This window comes from Bombyx mori, chromosome 4, assembly GCF_030269925.1.
Source record: "Bombyx mori chromosome 4, ASM3026992v2".
NCBI classification, from domain to species: domain Eukaryota; kingdom Metazoa; phylum Arthropoda; class Insecta; order Lepidoptera; family Bombycidae; genus Bombyx; species Bombyx mori.
This window is the reverse complement of record NC_085110.1, coordinates 12,564,547-12,580,471: the sequence shown is the minus strand read 5'-3', so window position 1 is coordinate 12,580,471 and position 15,925 is coordinate 12,564,547. Positions and strand designations below refer to the sequence as shown.

Below are 15,925 nucleotides of genomic sequence, written 5' to 3'. Positions count from 1 at the left end.
GTACTGGTTTGCAGCCGGTACTAGCGGTGAAAATTTGGGCACATTAAGTTAAAGAATGTGGTCTACACTACATATGGAATATATTTACTATAGTAGAAGGTATATATTCTAGTAGAAATATACACGGGCCATAGAAAACAAAATTACCTTCCTAAGTTACATTACTGCAAACGAATGCATCAGAAACATCGGTTCGTATCTCATAAATATTTGCAATCTGTTAAAGAGCTACACCTATTTAAATATTTATTTTCCTGACATAATTTCGTGTGAACTTTATGGCATACAACATGTCATATTGACTCGAAGGTTTTCCGCTCCTCAAGGCAAACCGGCTCGGTGTGTCCGCACCATTTGCTGAGATGATAACAAAAACATCATTGATGAATGCAGTTGGGACGGATAATGCCTCTTTTTTTTTTTTTTTTTTTTTCCCTACCTATGCTGATAGCCTTGAGAGGCTATTTCAGCTTCACCCTAACGTTAGTAGGTGAGCTCGCGGGGCTCAACCGGAGAGTTGCTAACACTGACCCTAGCAAGAGCAGTGCTTCGCAGAATCTACCACCGGATCGGAAACGCGACCCACTGAGAAGATCCGGCGAGAAACTCAGTGGGTTGTGTCTATGGGTTAGTTCGCTCGTCGAGCCCTTCGTCGCAAGCGACGGGTTCGACGAGGACGGTGACCGGTGCTTGTGGTGCCTAAAAGCACCGTTAATGGATCAGGAGGATCCGTAATGACGTGCTTTGGGCGACGTCGACGGTTTACCATTCGGTCTACTGGGTCGGGTATGTAATTTCCAGCGGCTACGATGAGAGGGTTCTCGTGTCGTGCCGCCTTCTCAAAATGGCGCAGCGATGCCGACTGTAGATACTTACTAAAAGAGTCGAGCTCCAGGTCGTCGTGGAGATCCACATTCCTAAGGAACCAAGGCGCTCCGACGGCTATCCTGCAGAATCGTGATTGAATAACCTGAAGGGATTTCAAGTTGGTGCGGGCTGCGTGAGCGAACACTACGCTTGCATACGTCATGACGGGGCGTATACAAGTTTTGTAGAGAGTTACCTTATTACGGAGGGACAGTTTGCTTCGACTACAAAGCATTGGATAGAGTCGTCCTAGAATAAACGCGGCGCGGTCGCGTACCGTTTTTATATGGGGACGGAATGTCATCCCTCTGTCGAGGGTGACGCCTAGATATTTGACCTTCGAGACCCACGGAATGGGCTGGCCAAAGAGAGTGATGGGACTAACGGCGGAGGTGTTTGCGCGCCTACTACGGAGTGGGATGCTCGAAGTGATGTTCGGAGGGCGACCCCTTTTGAAGAGCACCGCTGCGCTTTTCGTGGGGTTGATGTCTATTCGCCACTTCCGGAACCACTGTCCCAGGGTGGCTACTGCGATCTGGAGTCGCCGATGAAGCAGCGACATCTTCCTACACGAGTAGTAGATAGCCGTGTCATCGGCGAAGAGCGCTAGATGGGTCTCCGGAGACCGGGGTATATCATTGATATACAAACTAAATAATAACGGGGAGAGCGCGGAGCCTTGCGGGACTCCGGCGGTCAGTTGACGGGGACGAGAACGAGTTCCCTCTACTCGATATCGAAACGAACGGTTCGACAAGAAGTCTCGTATGATGAGCACGAGTCTGTCTGGCACTCCCATGTTGTACAGTTTATAAATTAAACCGTTGTGCCAGACTTTGTCGAACGCCTTCGCGATGTCGAAGAAGAGGGCGCCGGTCGGGATTTGTTTACGCCTATTTAGTCCTATCAGAATGTGCTCCGTGAGGCGGTGCACTTGTTGTACGCACGAGTGTTTTGAGCGGAATCCGAACTGTTCGTCTATGAGAATTTTGTTCGCGGTAACAAAATCCCAGAGGCGTTTCCTAAGGAGCCGTTCGTAAATTTTTCCTATCGTCGAGAGGAGACTAATCGGACGGTAACTAGAAGTTTCGTTTGTCGGTTTGCCCGGCTTATGTATACCGATAACGTCCGCTTCTTTCCACACCGCGGGAAAGATGCAGTGCGTCATAGCGGCATTTAAAATTGTAGCCAACATTGCTATCAGTTGGACTGGCAAGAGTTTAAGCGCGCGGTTGTGGATGCCGTCGGAGCCGGGTGCCTTCCTAGGTTGTAGGTTGTGGATCGCGTCTCTAACTTCGTCGGTGGTAATGGGGGGTAACGCGTCCGAGGGCGGCAGGGAAGCTCTGCGCTCGACCTCCCTGTCGACTAACTCGGTGTGTTCGGGGTCCGCGTGTTGAGTGCTGGTGGTGCACTGCTCTTGCAGTGCATCGGCCAGCAGCTCAGCCTTGTCTTCGTCATCGAATGCCGGTGGTTGGCCTGAAGGGCGTACGAGGGGAGGCATAGTAGCGGTAGTTTCGGATTTGAGAGTCCTAGCTAGTCGCCAGTATGCTTGGTGGGAGGGCGCGAGTTGTTCTAAATAACTATGCCAATTATCGTTGCGCGCGTCGCTTAAGCGGGAGTGGACTTCGCGTTGTAGACGACGCATCCGAATCCGGTTTGAATGCGTGGGAAGACGATCGTAGGCCCGGATTGCCGCGTTCCTAACTCTTAAGAGATTCCTAAGATCGGGGGACAGTCTGATGCGGTGGAAGCTGTCCTCCACATCGACTTCTTTTGAAGATCTAATGATCGCGGAAGAGATGTGATCGGTAATGATGTTTATGGATTCGACGGTGTCCTCGGGGGATGGATTCGAATCCGGGCCGCAAGGGAGGATTGGCGGAGCGGCGTCGGCTAGGCACGTGCCCAGCTTATTCCAATCCACCATGGTCCTCGTAACAGTGACTGGGTTGTGAGGGCGACCGAGCTGCATAACGACAGGTCGGTGGTCTGAGTCGAGCTCTGACATTGCTTCGATGGAACGCAAGCGCAGAGTTACGTTCCTAAGCAATGCCAGGTCTATAGTGCTCGGACGGAGCGCGATGTTATACGGATAACATGTTGGAGTTGGGGGACCGACTATTTCAAAGGTGAGGTCGTCTATAAACGCGTCGAGACGCCTACCGTTAACGTTAGTACGATGGCAGTTCCACCTAGTGTGGTGGCAATTTAAATCGCCTGCCAGGATGACGGAGTCTCCCATGCCGAACAGTGACTCGATGTCACTGCTCAGAAGGGGCTTGTCCGGGGGGAGATAAACGGATGCGATGACGATCGGCTGGTGTCCCGTCAGCGAGATACGGCACACTGACGCCTCGATATGTGAGAGCGAGGGAGTATCGAGAGGGACAACGTGCAGGGCCCGCCTATAGTAAATGGCAGTCCCGCCTTTGGAGGCGGTGAGTCTGTCATTCCTAACCATGACGTAGTTCGCGACTTTCGGGTCGCGACGCGAGGGCTTCAGACAGGTTTCCTGCACTAATAGAATATCTACAAGATTATCGCGGAGGAATTCAAAAATTTGATCGCGTTGCCGCGCGAGTCCGTTAGCATTATAGAATGCTAACGTAAGGGAATACGGTTTTTCTCTACCTTTTTGCGCCATTGATTACCGGTAAAGATTTTATAACGTACGCGACACGGACTCGTAAACGTCCATGTGATCGAACGCGGCCGCGAGCCGCTGTTCGGGGGTTGTCGACCTACGGATAGCGTCAGCGAACGATCGCAGACGGTCGAAGTTCACCGCGGTGACGAAGTCGCGCACGAGCGCGAAGTCGTTGGCGGCAGAGGGTTGCGGGGGACGGAACGCGGGCGCGGGGCGAGGTGCGAGCAGGGGCTGAGGCGCGGGGCGTGTCGCGAGCGGGGGCGGGGGTGCGGTTTCCGTTCCCGCCTTCGTATACGGCAGCGGCTTTTTCCACGCCGAGACCGTGGGAACTGCAGCCGGCACGAAGGCGGGTTTCGGCACTGAAGGTGCCGAAGTCTTTGGGCCGACGGTTCGCGGAGCTGGATGGGTTGGACGTTTCCGCGGAGCCCTGGGACATCCACGGTAGTTCGCGGGGTGCCCTTGCTTAAGGCATAGGACACAGCTGGGAGGTTCGGTCGCGGTTTCCCTATCTCTAACGCAATCTAACGTAGCGTGATCGCCGAGGCATTTCACGCAGCGGGGGCGCGCGTGGCAATTACGCGCTGAGTGGCCATAGAGTTGGCACCTGTAGCACTGCCCGGGAGTGCCACGCTTATGGGGGGCTTCGATCGATATCCCGGATAGGCCGCAAATTGTCGTGAGACATGCGATCTTCTTTTTGGCCTCCGGGGTGGGTTCTAACGCCACGAGTATCATATTATAGGGCTGTTTGCCCCGCCCGCTGTGCATCCGGTGCACACTAACTATCGGGAGGGCCTGAGCGGTCAGATCCTCCTTAATGTAGTCTATTTCTAGCTCCTTAGGGACTCCGCGTATTACTACGCGGAGCTCGCGGTCCTCCTGAAGAGCATAGGTGTGGAAACCTATGTTCTCCTTTCGGAGGTATGCTGAGAGGGCCCTATGGTCGCCCGGCGTTGCGACCTTGATCTGAATCCCATGCGCGACGTTACGCGCATGGGTGTAGTTAATTTTATTTGCCTGAAGGGCCTGGGACACGCGATTCCACGCTGTCTTCTCTTGAAGTATCAGCGGGGGCGGGGCAGCTACTTTGGGAGCGGGCGCGGGCTTGGGACGCGGCGGTGGGGTTACGCGGCGCGCGGAGTCCGACTCCGGTGTAACTACTACTTTTGGTCGAGAGGCGGACGCGGATTTCGTCTGTTTTGTCGTGGAGTTCCGGGACTCCACGGCGCGAGTACGCTTTTTACCGCGCGTTACGGTTTGGAACCCATCCGAAGTTCCAGGCTGAGGGCTTGACGCGGATTCGAAATCCATCTCCGATTCGGTATCGGAGCCTGAACTTGAAATGATCGAGGTCGCGGCGGACGTAGCGCGTGATGACGTAACCGACGCGGGCGCGGGGGTGGGGGTAGCGCTAGGCGCTTCGTGAGTCGCATCGTTGGAACGTGCGCTCGAACTTAACGCGGCGGCGGGGGGCGCGCGGCGTGCCTCCGAGGCACGGTTGAAATACGCGGCGACGGACGCGGGGGGGGAGGGATTGCCACGGGAGGCCCTATACGCTAAGTACTCGGCCCTAATTGACGGGTACCTATCCCGGAGGAACCCGACAATGTCACTAGCACTTTCACTGACACAATCTTCACTCATCTTGCTGTCTTCTTGCCCGGGGGGGGCGGCCCCGGGACTTTTGTTGAACTCGCCGAAAGGCGAGGCCCCGGATAGGATTTGTAACCCCCCTGTGCTGCAGGACAGCAAGGAGCAGGGGGGGGGAATGCCTATGCCGTGAAAACGGCAATCGGCGGGGAAAAGGAAAGGAACCCGCTCGGGCTGTATAGTGCTACAGCAGGCAGAATCGCGAGCGGGGGTCTAGTCTTGAAAAAGACTGTTGTTTTTGGGAAGGGTTAGGAAATCGCTAGCCTGTGAGTGCCACAGGAAGCTGAACGTAGCGATTGGTTTTGCCTTGAAAAAGGCAGTTGGTAAGGGTGGGTTCGCGGTTACAAAACTTTAGCGCACAAAAATGGACCTCGATACGCAGATCGCAAGCGACCAACGGATCGGCACGTCCGCACTACCGAATTGTACGCACGATGTATTCACGGTCACTACACTGTCGAGCACAACTGTGAGTTCAGAGACGCAGCTCGCAAGCGGGCCACGGATCGGAAAGCACGTCCGCGCACGACCGAGTCGTGAGCGAGAATGATGCCTCTTTGTGTACGTACACTGTAATACAATAGTAGCTGTGTTGCTTAATACGTATTGTTACTTAAATAGATCCGTGGCAGTCAATTAGATGAGCCAAGGTGCATCAGAAAAAACTATGTCTATTATTGGAACAGCAGTGTCGGATAAACTGTTTTTAATATTAGCATAAAGTTATCGAACAAAATGGTACCTACATACTTTAATTAAATGAAATTAAACTATATTAAAAAATGTTGTGAATTTTCTTAAAAAATACGAAGAACTTTTTCCCCAACCCTAAAATACTTTAGTATTCAAAGGAACTCGGTTTACTCGCTTGGCTGAAAAGATTTGGTTTTTAAATCTACCGTTATCGAAATAATTTATGAAACAGTGTCTACCAAGCGTTAGCGTTGAAATAATAGTTTGTGCTTAATATTCAAGCGCTGTTTTTATATCGTATTTCATAAAGTTTGTCAATACATTTCATCAAAAAGACATGACAAGAGATTTCTTAAAACAGAAGAATATTTCCTGTTTCCGACAAAGAAACGATGTGTTATTTTTTTAAATTAAAATTATAATTCTACTAGCGACCCGCCCTCGCTTCGCTTCGGAAACATTAAAACACACATGAAACCAAAAAAATAAAATAAAAAAAGTAGCCTATGTTCATCAGGGACAATGTCGGCTTCTAATGGAAAAAGAATTTTTCAAATCGGTCCAGTAGTTTCGAAGCCTATTCGAAACAAACAAACAAACAAATCTTTCCTCTTTATAGTATTAGTATAGATTTAATCCAAAGTAATGAAGCTAGAAGAGAGAAATACAAAACGAAAGGCCGTCGCTTTGTATTTAATTTTGATTTGGTGCACGCGAATGAGTCAATACTGAAACTGAGACGTACAGGAAGTTCAGTGACAACTTTTAATTAAAATATTACGTTTCATTACGTAGGTATAAATGAACGTGTTTATATGTATTTCATTGAGGAATTATAGAATTCTCTGCATTCGTTCGTTCATTAGCGAGCATTAACTATATTATTTGAATCACTTTGGGGAGTAATAAGTTCATGTAAACAAGGGAAAATGATGAATATTTCATACGTATTACTTAACGAGCATTGAACTCGCTGGTTTTTTTTTATTAATTAAAAGCTTTTATGTCTTATTAATCTAATTATTGTTTTCGTATTCCATTAAATTTTTGTAGTTTTTGTGACAATAAGACAATGGTTTCTTTCAATTCTCAAACTCCAAATAGAGAGGTGTTCCACTTATTAATATTTCGTCCTTGAATCATTTTATTTTAAGAACTTGGAAATATTTTCGAGATTTAAGGACTCATTAGTTCTTTGAGTTTATTATAATCAATCCAACATTTACTGTCTTTACTTTAGAGTGTAATTAAATCAGACAGGAGGGTTTTGTAGTTCGGTATGATCTCTTTCAAAGCATTTCAGTTGTGAAAATCAAACATCGCGATGAATTTAACTTGCGTAATGACACTACAGAACGCTTGTCACTGTAGGCCCGGGCAGAATTCTGTTGCAGAGGGGCCTTGCGTTCTGAGTATGGCCTTGCGTATTTAAATACAATTAACACGTTAACAGTCCCTATACAAGTGTTCCGAAACACGCCACATGTCCAAGTGTGATTATATATTTTTTGGCCATTATTCGATGTCCACTTATCGACTGATGCATTAAAAGTAACAAAATATGGTCGTTGACCCGGATATACCGGTGTACACCGGGCGGTACACGGACTTATGAATTAAATTACCGTGTACCCTTAACGTGTACCCCAGACTCATGAGTGGTTCCAGTAGACGTATGTACGGTTAGTTTATTACCATATCGATGGTTAACTTCCGCGGCAGACTGTTTATCCGCCAATACATACCCTCGAACACATAAATATAACATGAAGATCTATAAACTATGGTCTGCAGAATACTTTGGGATACAAAATTTACAATGGTCAAAGTGTGCAAGTATTTGGTTTGGATACCGGAATTATAGTAGTAACATTGGCAGAAGGTTTACTTGATGAAGGTCGCTGCATGATAACTGACAACTACTACACGAGCGACCCTTTGACAGAATTTATGTTTTCTCGCAATACAGACCTCTGTGGCACAGTCAATAAAAAGAGAAGAGGTTTACCGAAAGAGAGAAGGAGAGAAAAACTGAGCATTCTAGCAGCACATGAAACCATGAAACCATTGTAAAAAAACTCTTACAGCACTAACTTGCACACCAACCCAGTGAAATACGCTTTTTCAGCACGGAAAGAACAACGCAATCACATGCAAGGTCATCAAGACCATTATAATTATCAGGACCATCAGGATTACCAGAGCCATCATCAGAAAGACATTTTTCTTCTAGTTCAAGTACGCCGCTGAGAAGCACATTTTTTGGAGTTTTTGGGCAAGAAAGAATCTCGATTCATCCGAAGACGATGCGTGAGATGCTGCCAAAACCTCCTTGATGAAGGTCGACTTGCTCCATATGCAGGGGCCAAAGCCAAAAGGGTATCAACGCAATGTAAAATTTGCAAAACAGCATATTGTTTTGTTTGTTTTTCTAAGCTTTTAGTTCACCATAAAAAGTTGTATCTTTTTTTCAAAATTTTTTTATGACGTGTTTCTATACCAACAATTTAAGAAAAATATGACATGTTTTCGACTTTTTCCATTTATTAGATCCTTGGCCACAAGTCCACAAAGAAAACACTAACTAATTTGACAAGTCCGTGGTTCTAGGCCCCGTAGAGAAACACATCGGCTCATGTACCTCATAGGGTACACGAACTCGGCGGAACCGCTCACCGTGTACCACATACGTAACACCGAACTGTTAACGTGTTAAGACTTCGCCCTTCATGTCTGTGGGTTTTGCGCTATCTACCACCAGCAACCGGTGACCATATTCGATCATATTCGCGTTTGCCTGTCCACAACCAAATTCGGATTATTTATTTTGGTTTCAATGTCACCAGTGTGCTTAGTGCGAGTTTTTTAACGTTCTCGATAGCGTAAAAGTTAGCTCATAATTGTATGGAATGTGATCGTTTGCGTACGTTTGCCGCTAGGGGCGTTGTTCCAACTGCATACAAAATGGGTTTAACTTTTACGCTATCGAAAACGTTAAGAAACTCGCACTAAGCACACTGAACATATTTGTTAAATGTCAAATAAGTACCATCGACTCACGGGCTCCAAAAAACCACAGATCCAAGACGATAAATAAGCTAACTTTTTAAATTATTTTGCCTCGGGTAAGTAGGTCACGAGACAATAGATTCACTTGAATTAAAACAGCTACTACATTCATCCGTCGAAATAGACGTTAAAAATAAATTTACGTTTATCATCTGTTCGGTTTATTGTCAGAAGCATTCTACTTTGATGTTCAAGGATTATATTCATAGGACAATGTTATGATTCGTAATAATAAATAATGATGAAAAATTCATGTTATGATTATTAAATGTTCTAGAAGTTTCTACTAGTTGAACCGCGCAATCACGTTCTTCTTTAAGCTTGTAATTCTTAAATGCAATAACATTTGTCATTTACTGAAATCAATAGTACGACTCTCCGATAATTATTATAAGAACTCACGTCGGTTCTCTGTACAGAAGGCGCGTGAAAGAATCTTAAACAAACGAACTAACTTCGTTTCTATTATTGTTTTAAGTTGAGAAAATAATTTGACAGTATTCCAAGAAATTCTCTAAGGATATTAGCGGGTGCCGTAAATATGCTTTGTTTAACATGCCTTTGATTATAATATATAAATGTTTTGGTTGAATCATCGAGCTTTCCATATGTTGTACTCAAATATATTTGCGAATACAATTGACTGAGTTGCGCTTAAAGGTATGCGAGCTGATTGCTCATTTTATGCACACAAAGTGTAGAAAAGACACCACGCAATACCCACGCGGTGACTGCTTGCGGTGTGTGTGGGAAAAACCTATTAAACGCATAATATTCCACGGCAATGATCTATCCCAGTATAGTAATAGACACCCACTCTCGTAATTATTTCTATAAATGTAAGAAAATGTTTCTGTTCAATGAAATTAATTGTGTTCGAGTATTACATATGGTCACTGGCTAAAATTGGCGACGAGATCATAGCGGTACAGAGTTGTTTCATTAGAAAATCTATGACTAATATTGGCGTTACAATCGTTATACTATTATTATGTAGTGTATTCGAGCTAATTGAAGACGAAACGCGCGTTTATTTTCGCCCAAAGAAACGCATTCCCATGTTTCCTCTTTGATTAATAAAACTACAGCAAATATTTGTTTACCTTATTGTCTGTATTTACCGCTGCCCTACGGTTTTTTTTAAATATATTAATGTGATATATTTTCAATTACGCATTTTATTTTGGAGTATCGAAGGCTGGTCGCTTTTTTAATGTTTTATTTCAGACTTCATTGACTCCGACTTTATTTACGTCTCGAGGTTACGGCTTTACGACGAGGTTACGTCGTAAAAGTTTAAGCTTCTAAGTTTGCTCTTTTGTCACTATTTATGTACATATTTGATTTTCTAATAAATAACAAAATTCAATTGACTTTGGCAAACATATAGAATACCATTTATTTGTATTTTTCACTTTCTCCTGTTGACGATTCAAGATACATTAATCGAATTATCTATCGAAGACGAAAGAACATCCATGTACAAAAATTAGATACATAAGTAAGGTAGCTTAAGAATTGCCAGGCAATAAATAGCTTAGTTATCATCATAAGAAAGAGAACTATTGACACCAATTAACCCGTATACAGACAGATTGTTTGCTACTAACTTTATTATTTACGAGGTCAGATTGGTAGCAGTGTTTGAATATATTTTTGAATAATCTATATAGACCCGTGCGGATAACGCAAATTGAACTGTCAGTTTTTGTTTTTATTAGAAAAATATTCGTAAAAAATTATGCGGTTCACGATAACTATTTTATATATTACGATAACTATTACATTTAACAAGATATTCATTTTATAAGTTACAAAATTAATTTTATACCTTGTTCTAATAGTTTTATTACTGCAATGATCTTTAATTTTAAAGTAAACAGGAGGAAAAAACGCGAATATTTAATATTTTACTTTTCCTTTCAATGGAATCCAATGCCGAAAGTAAAAGTATACAATGACTTAAAATCCAGATGCGCTGTGCGTCGTCTGGTTCAATGATAAACCAGTATTCCGTGTAGGCAGCCGCAATTTGCAAAACTCGTTGCGTTGTTTACGCTATCAAACATACATACTTTACGAATGCGTTGGAATCTATTTACAGACAATGCATACAAGCTTATAACCGATAACAGAAGAAATTGCGAAAGTAAGAAGCTCGTTCGTTTTATCTCAAAATTATAGTACTCGTTGAGACATGCTAGCGTTTGTGGTCTATTGGGTAAGACGCACGATTTGTTTGTATCGACTGATGCAACTATGTTGGGGCTCAAATTATCAAGTATAAAATTTTCTTACTAAAAACAATTTCCACGTCGCAGAGCATCATGTAAACAAATAAATTCCATAGACACAGCCCGCTGAGTTTCTCGCGGGATCTTCTCAGCGGGTCACGATTCCGATCCGGTGGTAGATTCTCCGAAACACTGCTCTTGTTTGGGGTAGTGTTAGCATCACTCCGGTTTGAGCCCCGTGAGCTCATTTATTAGTCATAGCCTAGCTGGAATAGCCCATTAGGTTACTAGCAAATAGGAAGAGGAAAATAAAATCAAAAAACTCAAAGCTGTTTGTACGGATAGATGCCGTGATCCTAACTATTTCGGCTACAAAGAAATAGTATGATCGGGTTTGAAAATAGGACAGCCGCTCCACAATCGAGTCGAAATTTCGATCTAATAGCTTTTGGTGGGCCGCATTCGCTTTGTGATATCTACTGGCTTCAATGGCCACTTAACACCAAGCCGCGTGAATTCGTCTGTTGATCTATACTAATCTAGAGCAATGGTTCTGCTCTGGTGTTATTTAATGTAAAAAAAAAACATACATATTATTAATAAAATTTCACAACGATTTGAATGTAGTAAGTTTGTTAGTTTGTTACCATTACCAAGCTTAGTCACTAGTGCCCTATGAATATGATGAAGTGACATTCCTCTATTTTTCTCATCATGTCAAACGATTTGAATGTAGTAAGCTTGTTAGCATTACCAAACTTAGTCACTAGTGCCCTATGAATATGATGAAGTGACATTCTTGTATGTTTCTCATAATGTCATCTTATAAAAATTATTGAATGACATACTTTGGATACAGTTAAATGAATGAGTAATGGGCTCTAACCTTGGTACCGTCAATGTACGGATCTTATTTCTCGCTAAAGATTCAAAGATTTTTCGGTTCTTATTGACTGTATGACATCAGCACTCAAGTTGTTCACGGAGTGTTGGAGTCCCACGGCACCAGCGCAGTCCATGACGGCATGTTAGGAGAACTGCACGTATACACAAGCAATTAGCACGACACGAACAATATTCTGGTATGGTTCTGTGCGCGAAATAGTGGTTTTGTTATTCGATATATTTAAATGCGGATTTAATTGAGATTGAACCATGGAAGCACTTAAGAACTGGTGGAGATATTACTTTGGGGGACGCCGTAAATATATTATGGTGCCATTTAAGCCAGGTAAACAAATATGTAAAAACTTTTTAGAATATACTTTTTTTTGTAAATTTAAAACATTATACGAATTATAGAGCTGCCCTTTGATTGTTTAAAATTTTGCGGAAAATATTTAATTTTTTCAATTTAAGAAACAAATGAAATCTCAAGAACTTTAAATCATACTTATTTATAATATTACAAATGCGACAATGAGATTGTTTGTTTGTGTGTTACGTTTTCACGCCGTGACTAGTCAATCGATACGGATGAAATGGTTGTTAGGGGTCGAGAAAAGGAGATAGTGTACCTCAATTTTATCAAGAATAAAAGTAATATTCTTGAGGAATTGTTTTTTTTTTTCAATCTAAATTTACTCGAGTGACATCTTGAAGACATTTCCGAATTCAGAAACAACCGAATGTCAATTAACTTTTAATTTTTGGTAAGTTTTGAAGGATTCATAAATTTGAAATCAATATTGACGGAAGGTGGCTATTGAAATGGTTCGGCATCGGGCCAAAACCTATTAGCGGTTCGATTGGATAGACGAATAGCTGATGACCGAGGCTGACGAATGTGTAAAAAATAATAATTATCAATATTACTTTCCTTAATTGCCCTTAAAAGCAGACGAGCATGGATCCACCTAACAGTGAGTGGTTACAGTCGCTCGTGTATGTCAGCAAAGCCCACTGAGTATCTCGCCGGATCTTCTCAGTGGGTCGCGTTTCCGATCCGGTGATAGATTCTGCGAAGCACTGCTCTTGCTAGGGCCAGTGTTAGCAACACTTCCGGTTTGAGCCCCGACAGCTCATCTACACGCTAGGGTCACGCTGATATGGCCACTGATGGCTATGAGCATAGGTAGGAAAAAAAAAGACGTCATCAATGCCAGGGGTAGAGCCAAGCCGCTGCCTACTGTATATGTATACATACATAAGTATATATGTTTAAGTGTTTCTGTAAATCTATTATTACATAACATTGTCCGTACAAATTTAGCGAACATTTCAGTCAATACAAGCATTTGTGATGAAATTATTTAGACGAACGTATTCAGACTTTTGTCACAGCTGCACACGGTGTCTGACGTACGACTTAAAGTTATTCGCAGTTTTTATTTGTTTTGAATAAACAAAATAAATGAATGCACATACTGTTATGTATCGGCCAGGTATTTTGAAAGTTTTTTATCTAGTGTGGCATCGTATTTGAGTCGTCTATTATCAAAGGTGGCAATCTGTGCATTTGGACAAAAATTTCTTATTGATATGTCAATACAGATTGATTTGAATATAATCGTCTCCTTCAAAGAATACGGTTCAAAACCTGCATTAAATAAAGGTTAATACTTAACCTGTTATTTATCTAAGATGTCGTTCAGAAGAGTTTTGTGACTGCCAATGGAATACAAAGTCAGTAATTCGTTTTTCTGATTTACCAATAATTGTCCAAAAGTCACATTGCCGGCTTTGACAATAGTCGACTCATTTATCAAACGTGTTACTTATAAGTAAATGTGAAATAAGAAACCTAGGTTCAGTAATCGATCTTATTTGTTGGTAAATTGCTAATAAAATATGTAATTATCGTAATAAAGTATAGTAACATATGGATATTTAATGTACGTTATATTGTATTTATTTGTAACTTGCTCGAATTATATATGCATTTTTGTTGTATATTATATTTTTTTTATTGGTGGTAGGATTTGTGAGTCCGCGCGGGTAGGTACCACCACCCCGCCTATTTCTGCCATGAAGCAGTAATGCGTTTCGGCTTGAAGGGCGGGGCAGCCGTTGTAACTATACTTGAGACCTTAGAACTTATATCTCAAGGTGGGTGGCGCATTTACGTTGTGGATGTCTATGGGCTCCAGTAACCACCAGGTGGGCTGTGAGCTCTTCCACCCATTTAAGCAATAAAAAAAAAAAATAAAAAAAAATTAGAATTGGTATCTTGGTGCGATTAATTTCAAAACAAACGTTATTTACAGATGTGATCGACGGAACGAGACAAGGTGTCTTATCGGTGCAAAACATTGATTTCTGCACCGACATCAATGGAGAACATCACCACACCAGCAGATACAATTTGATGACCAGGGATGAGAAAAAATGTTTAGTTGTCCGTAGAGGACAGCCCTTCACGCTTGATCTGTTGCTCAATAGGGCATATGATCCAGATAAAGACGCTATTTCATTCATCATCTATGTGTCTGGTAAGATATTAAAAGTCCCGCAATTGTGTTTTAGGCAATTTATGAAAATATGCGATTTTCTGTATAAAGATCATAATATCTTTAAGCAAGAGTGTAATAATTACCGGGATTCTTGAGCATAACGTATATATAAGTGGAAAAAAAAATTCTATTGTAATTACATACCCTAAGAGAACTAAAATATATGATTGAGCTCATCTGAAATAGGACAATATGTAGGGTAATTATTCGCTTGGCGGCCAGCTTGTGATATTCTATCGCACCGAGTATCTATTAGCTCTCGAAGGGCCCACCATATAGAGTAGCGATCAAACCAAAAAAGGTCATTAAAGTATATAAATATAAACACTTTACCGCGTAAATATATTACGGATTATAACACTAATTCCTCTTATCTAGAGCCTGAGACTAAAGGCCCACACGATAATACTCTGTATGGTTGATCTGTATTTACATTAGGTTACATACCCACTACATACCTTGAGTACGAGAGCCTTCATGCCTTGGTAGCATCTGTGTTTCTGCCGCGCAGCTTATTATGCCTTCTTTTCCAACGGTCGAGTTGTTAATCTATTTGATTAGAGAATTTCTTATTTGCATAGACGAGTGAACAAGCCACGATTCATCTGATTTTGAGCAGTTATCAGAGGCCATAGATATCATTACGTGAATGCCGACTCCCACTTTGAAATATAAGGTCTGAGTCTCAACTGTAATATAACAGTTGTTCCATTCTTCAAACTGAAACGCATTACTGCTTCACGGCAGAAATAGGCAGGGTGGTGGTACCTGGGTGGTGGTGGTACCGTGCGGACTCACAAAACATCCTACCACGAGTAAAAATCAGGTTATACTAAGCGGACTGTGATCTGGTCTACCCATGTATATACTATATTTTAGACACAAGCTGCCAATTAGCTAGTCTAAGCATCTAAATGTTTGGCTCAAGGCAAAATAAAATATAGAAGTCGTTACAAGAAAAAACGGTGTTATGTAAACAATCGTCCTACGCAGTCATGACTAACTTGAACAATATTGAATAATAGTGAATGAATTAGTTAATAATAAAACAGTAAATACATTTGATACACGGTAGTCTTTTTTTCTTCTGTCAGAAAAACGTGCTGCTGTCCGTTTGGTATTCCTCCTCTTCCTTGCTCTCCTCATTACTGAGGGTCGTGACCCCCCCGCTGCATCAATCTCTCATGTGTTCTCCATCTACTGCGATCCTTTTTCTTTTTTTTATTGCGTAGATGGGTGGACGAGCTCACAGCCCACCTGGTGCTAAGTGGTTACTGGAGCCCATAGACATCTACGATGTAAATGCGCCACAC

At 42.7% G+C, this 15,925-nt stretch overlaps 2 protein-coding genes across 5 annotated transcripts in view; one reads left to right on the top strand and one right to left on the bottom strand.

Moving 5' to 3' along the window:
• The window catches only part of LOC105842308 (transmembrane protein 231), a 33,814-nt gene extending 21,628 nt beyond the window's left edge, over positions 1–12,186 (bottom strand). The window contains exon 1 of the mRNA XM_062668298.1: positions 12,047–12,186. The gene's annotated coding sequence lies outside the window, so the exon portion shown is untranslated. The remainder of the gene's footprint in view (positions 1–12,046) is intronic.
• The window catches only part of LOC101738407 (annulin), a 34,245-nt gene that overhangs the window by 7,078 nt on the left and 11,242 nt on the right, over positions 1–15,925 (top strand). For 2 of the 4 annotated variants that reach the window (XM_062668287.1, XM_004930907.4), the window contains exon 2: positions 14,367–14,591. In XM_062668287.1, the coding sequence (XP_062524271.1) occupies positions 14,367–14,591 (225 nt within the window). Of the gene's footprint in view, positions 1–12,247; positions 12,392–13,405; positions 13,545–14,366; positions 14,592–15,925 lie in introns of those variants that run through there. The other 2 variants (XM_004930908.5, XM_012694585.4) reach the window with 2 other exon arrangements.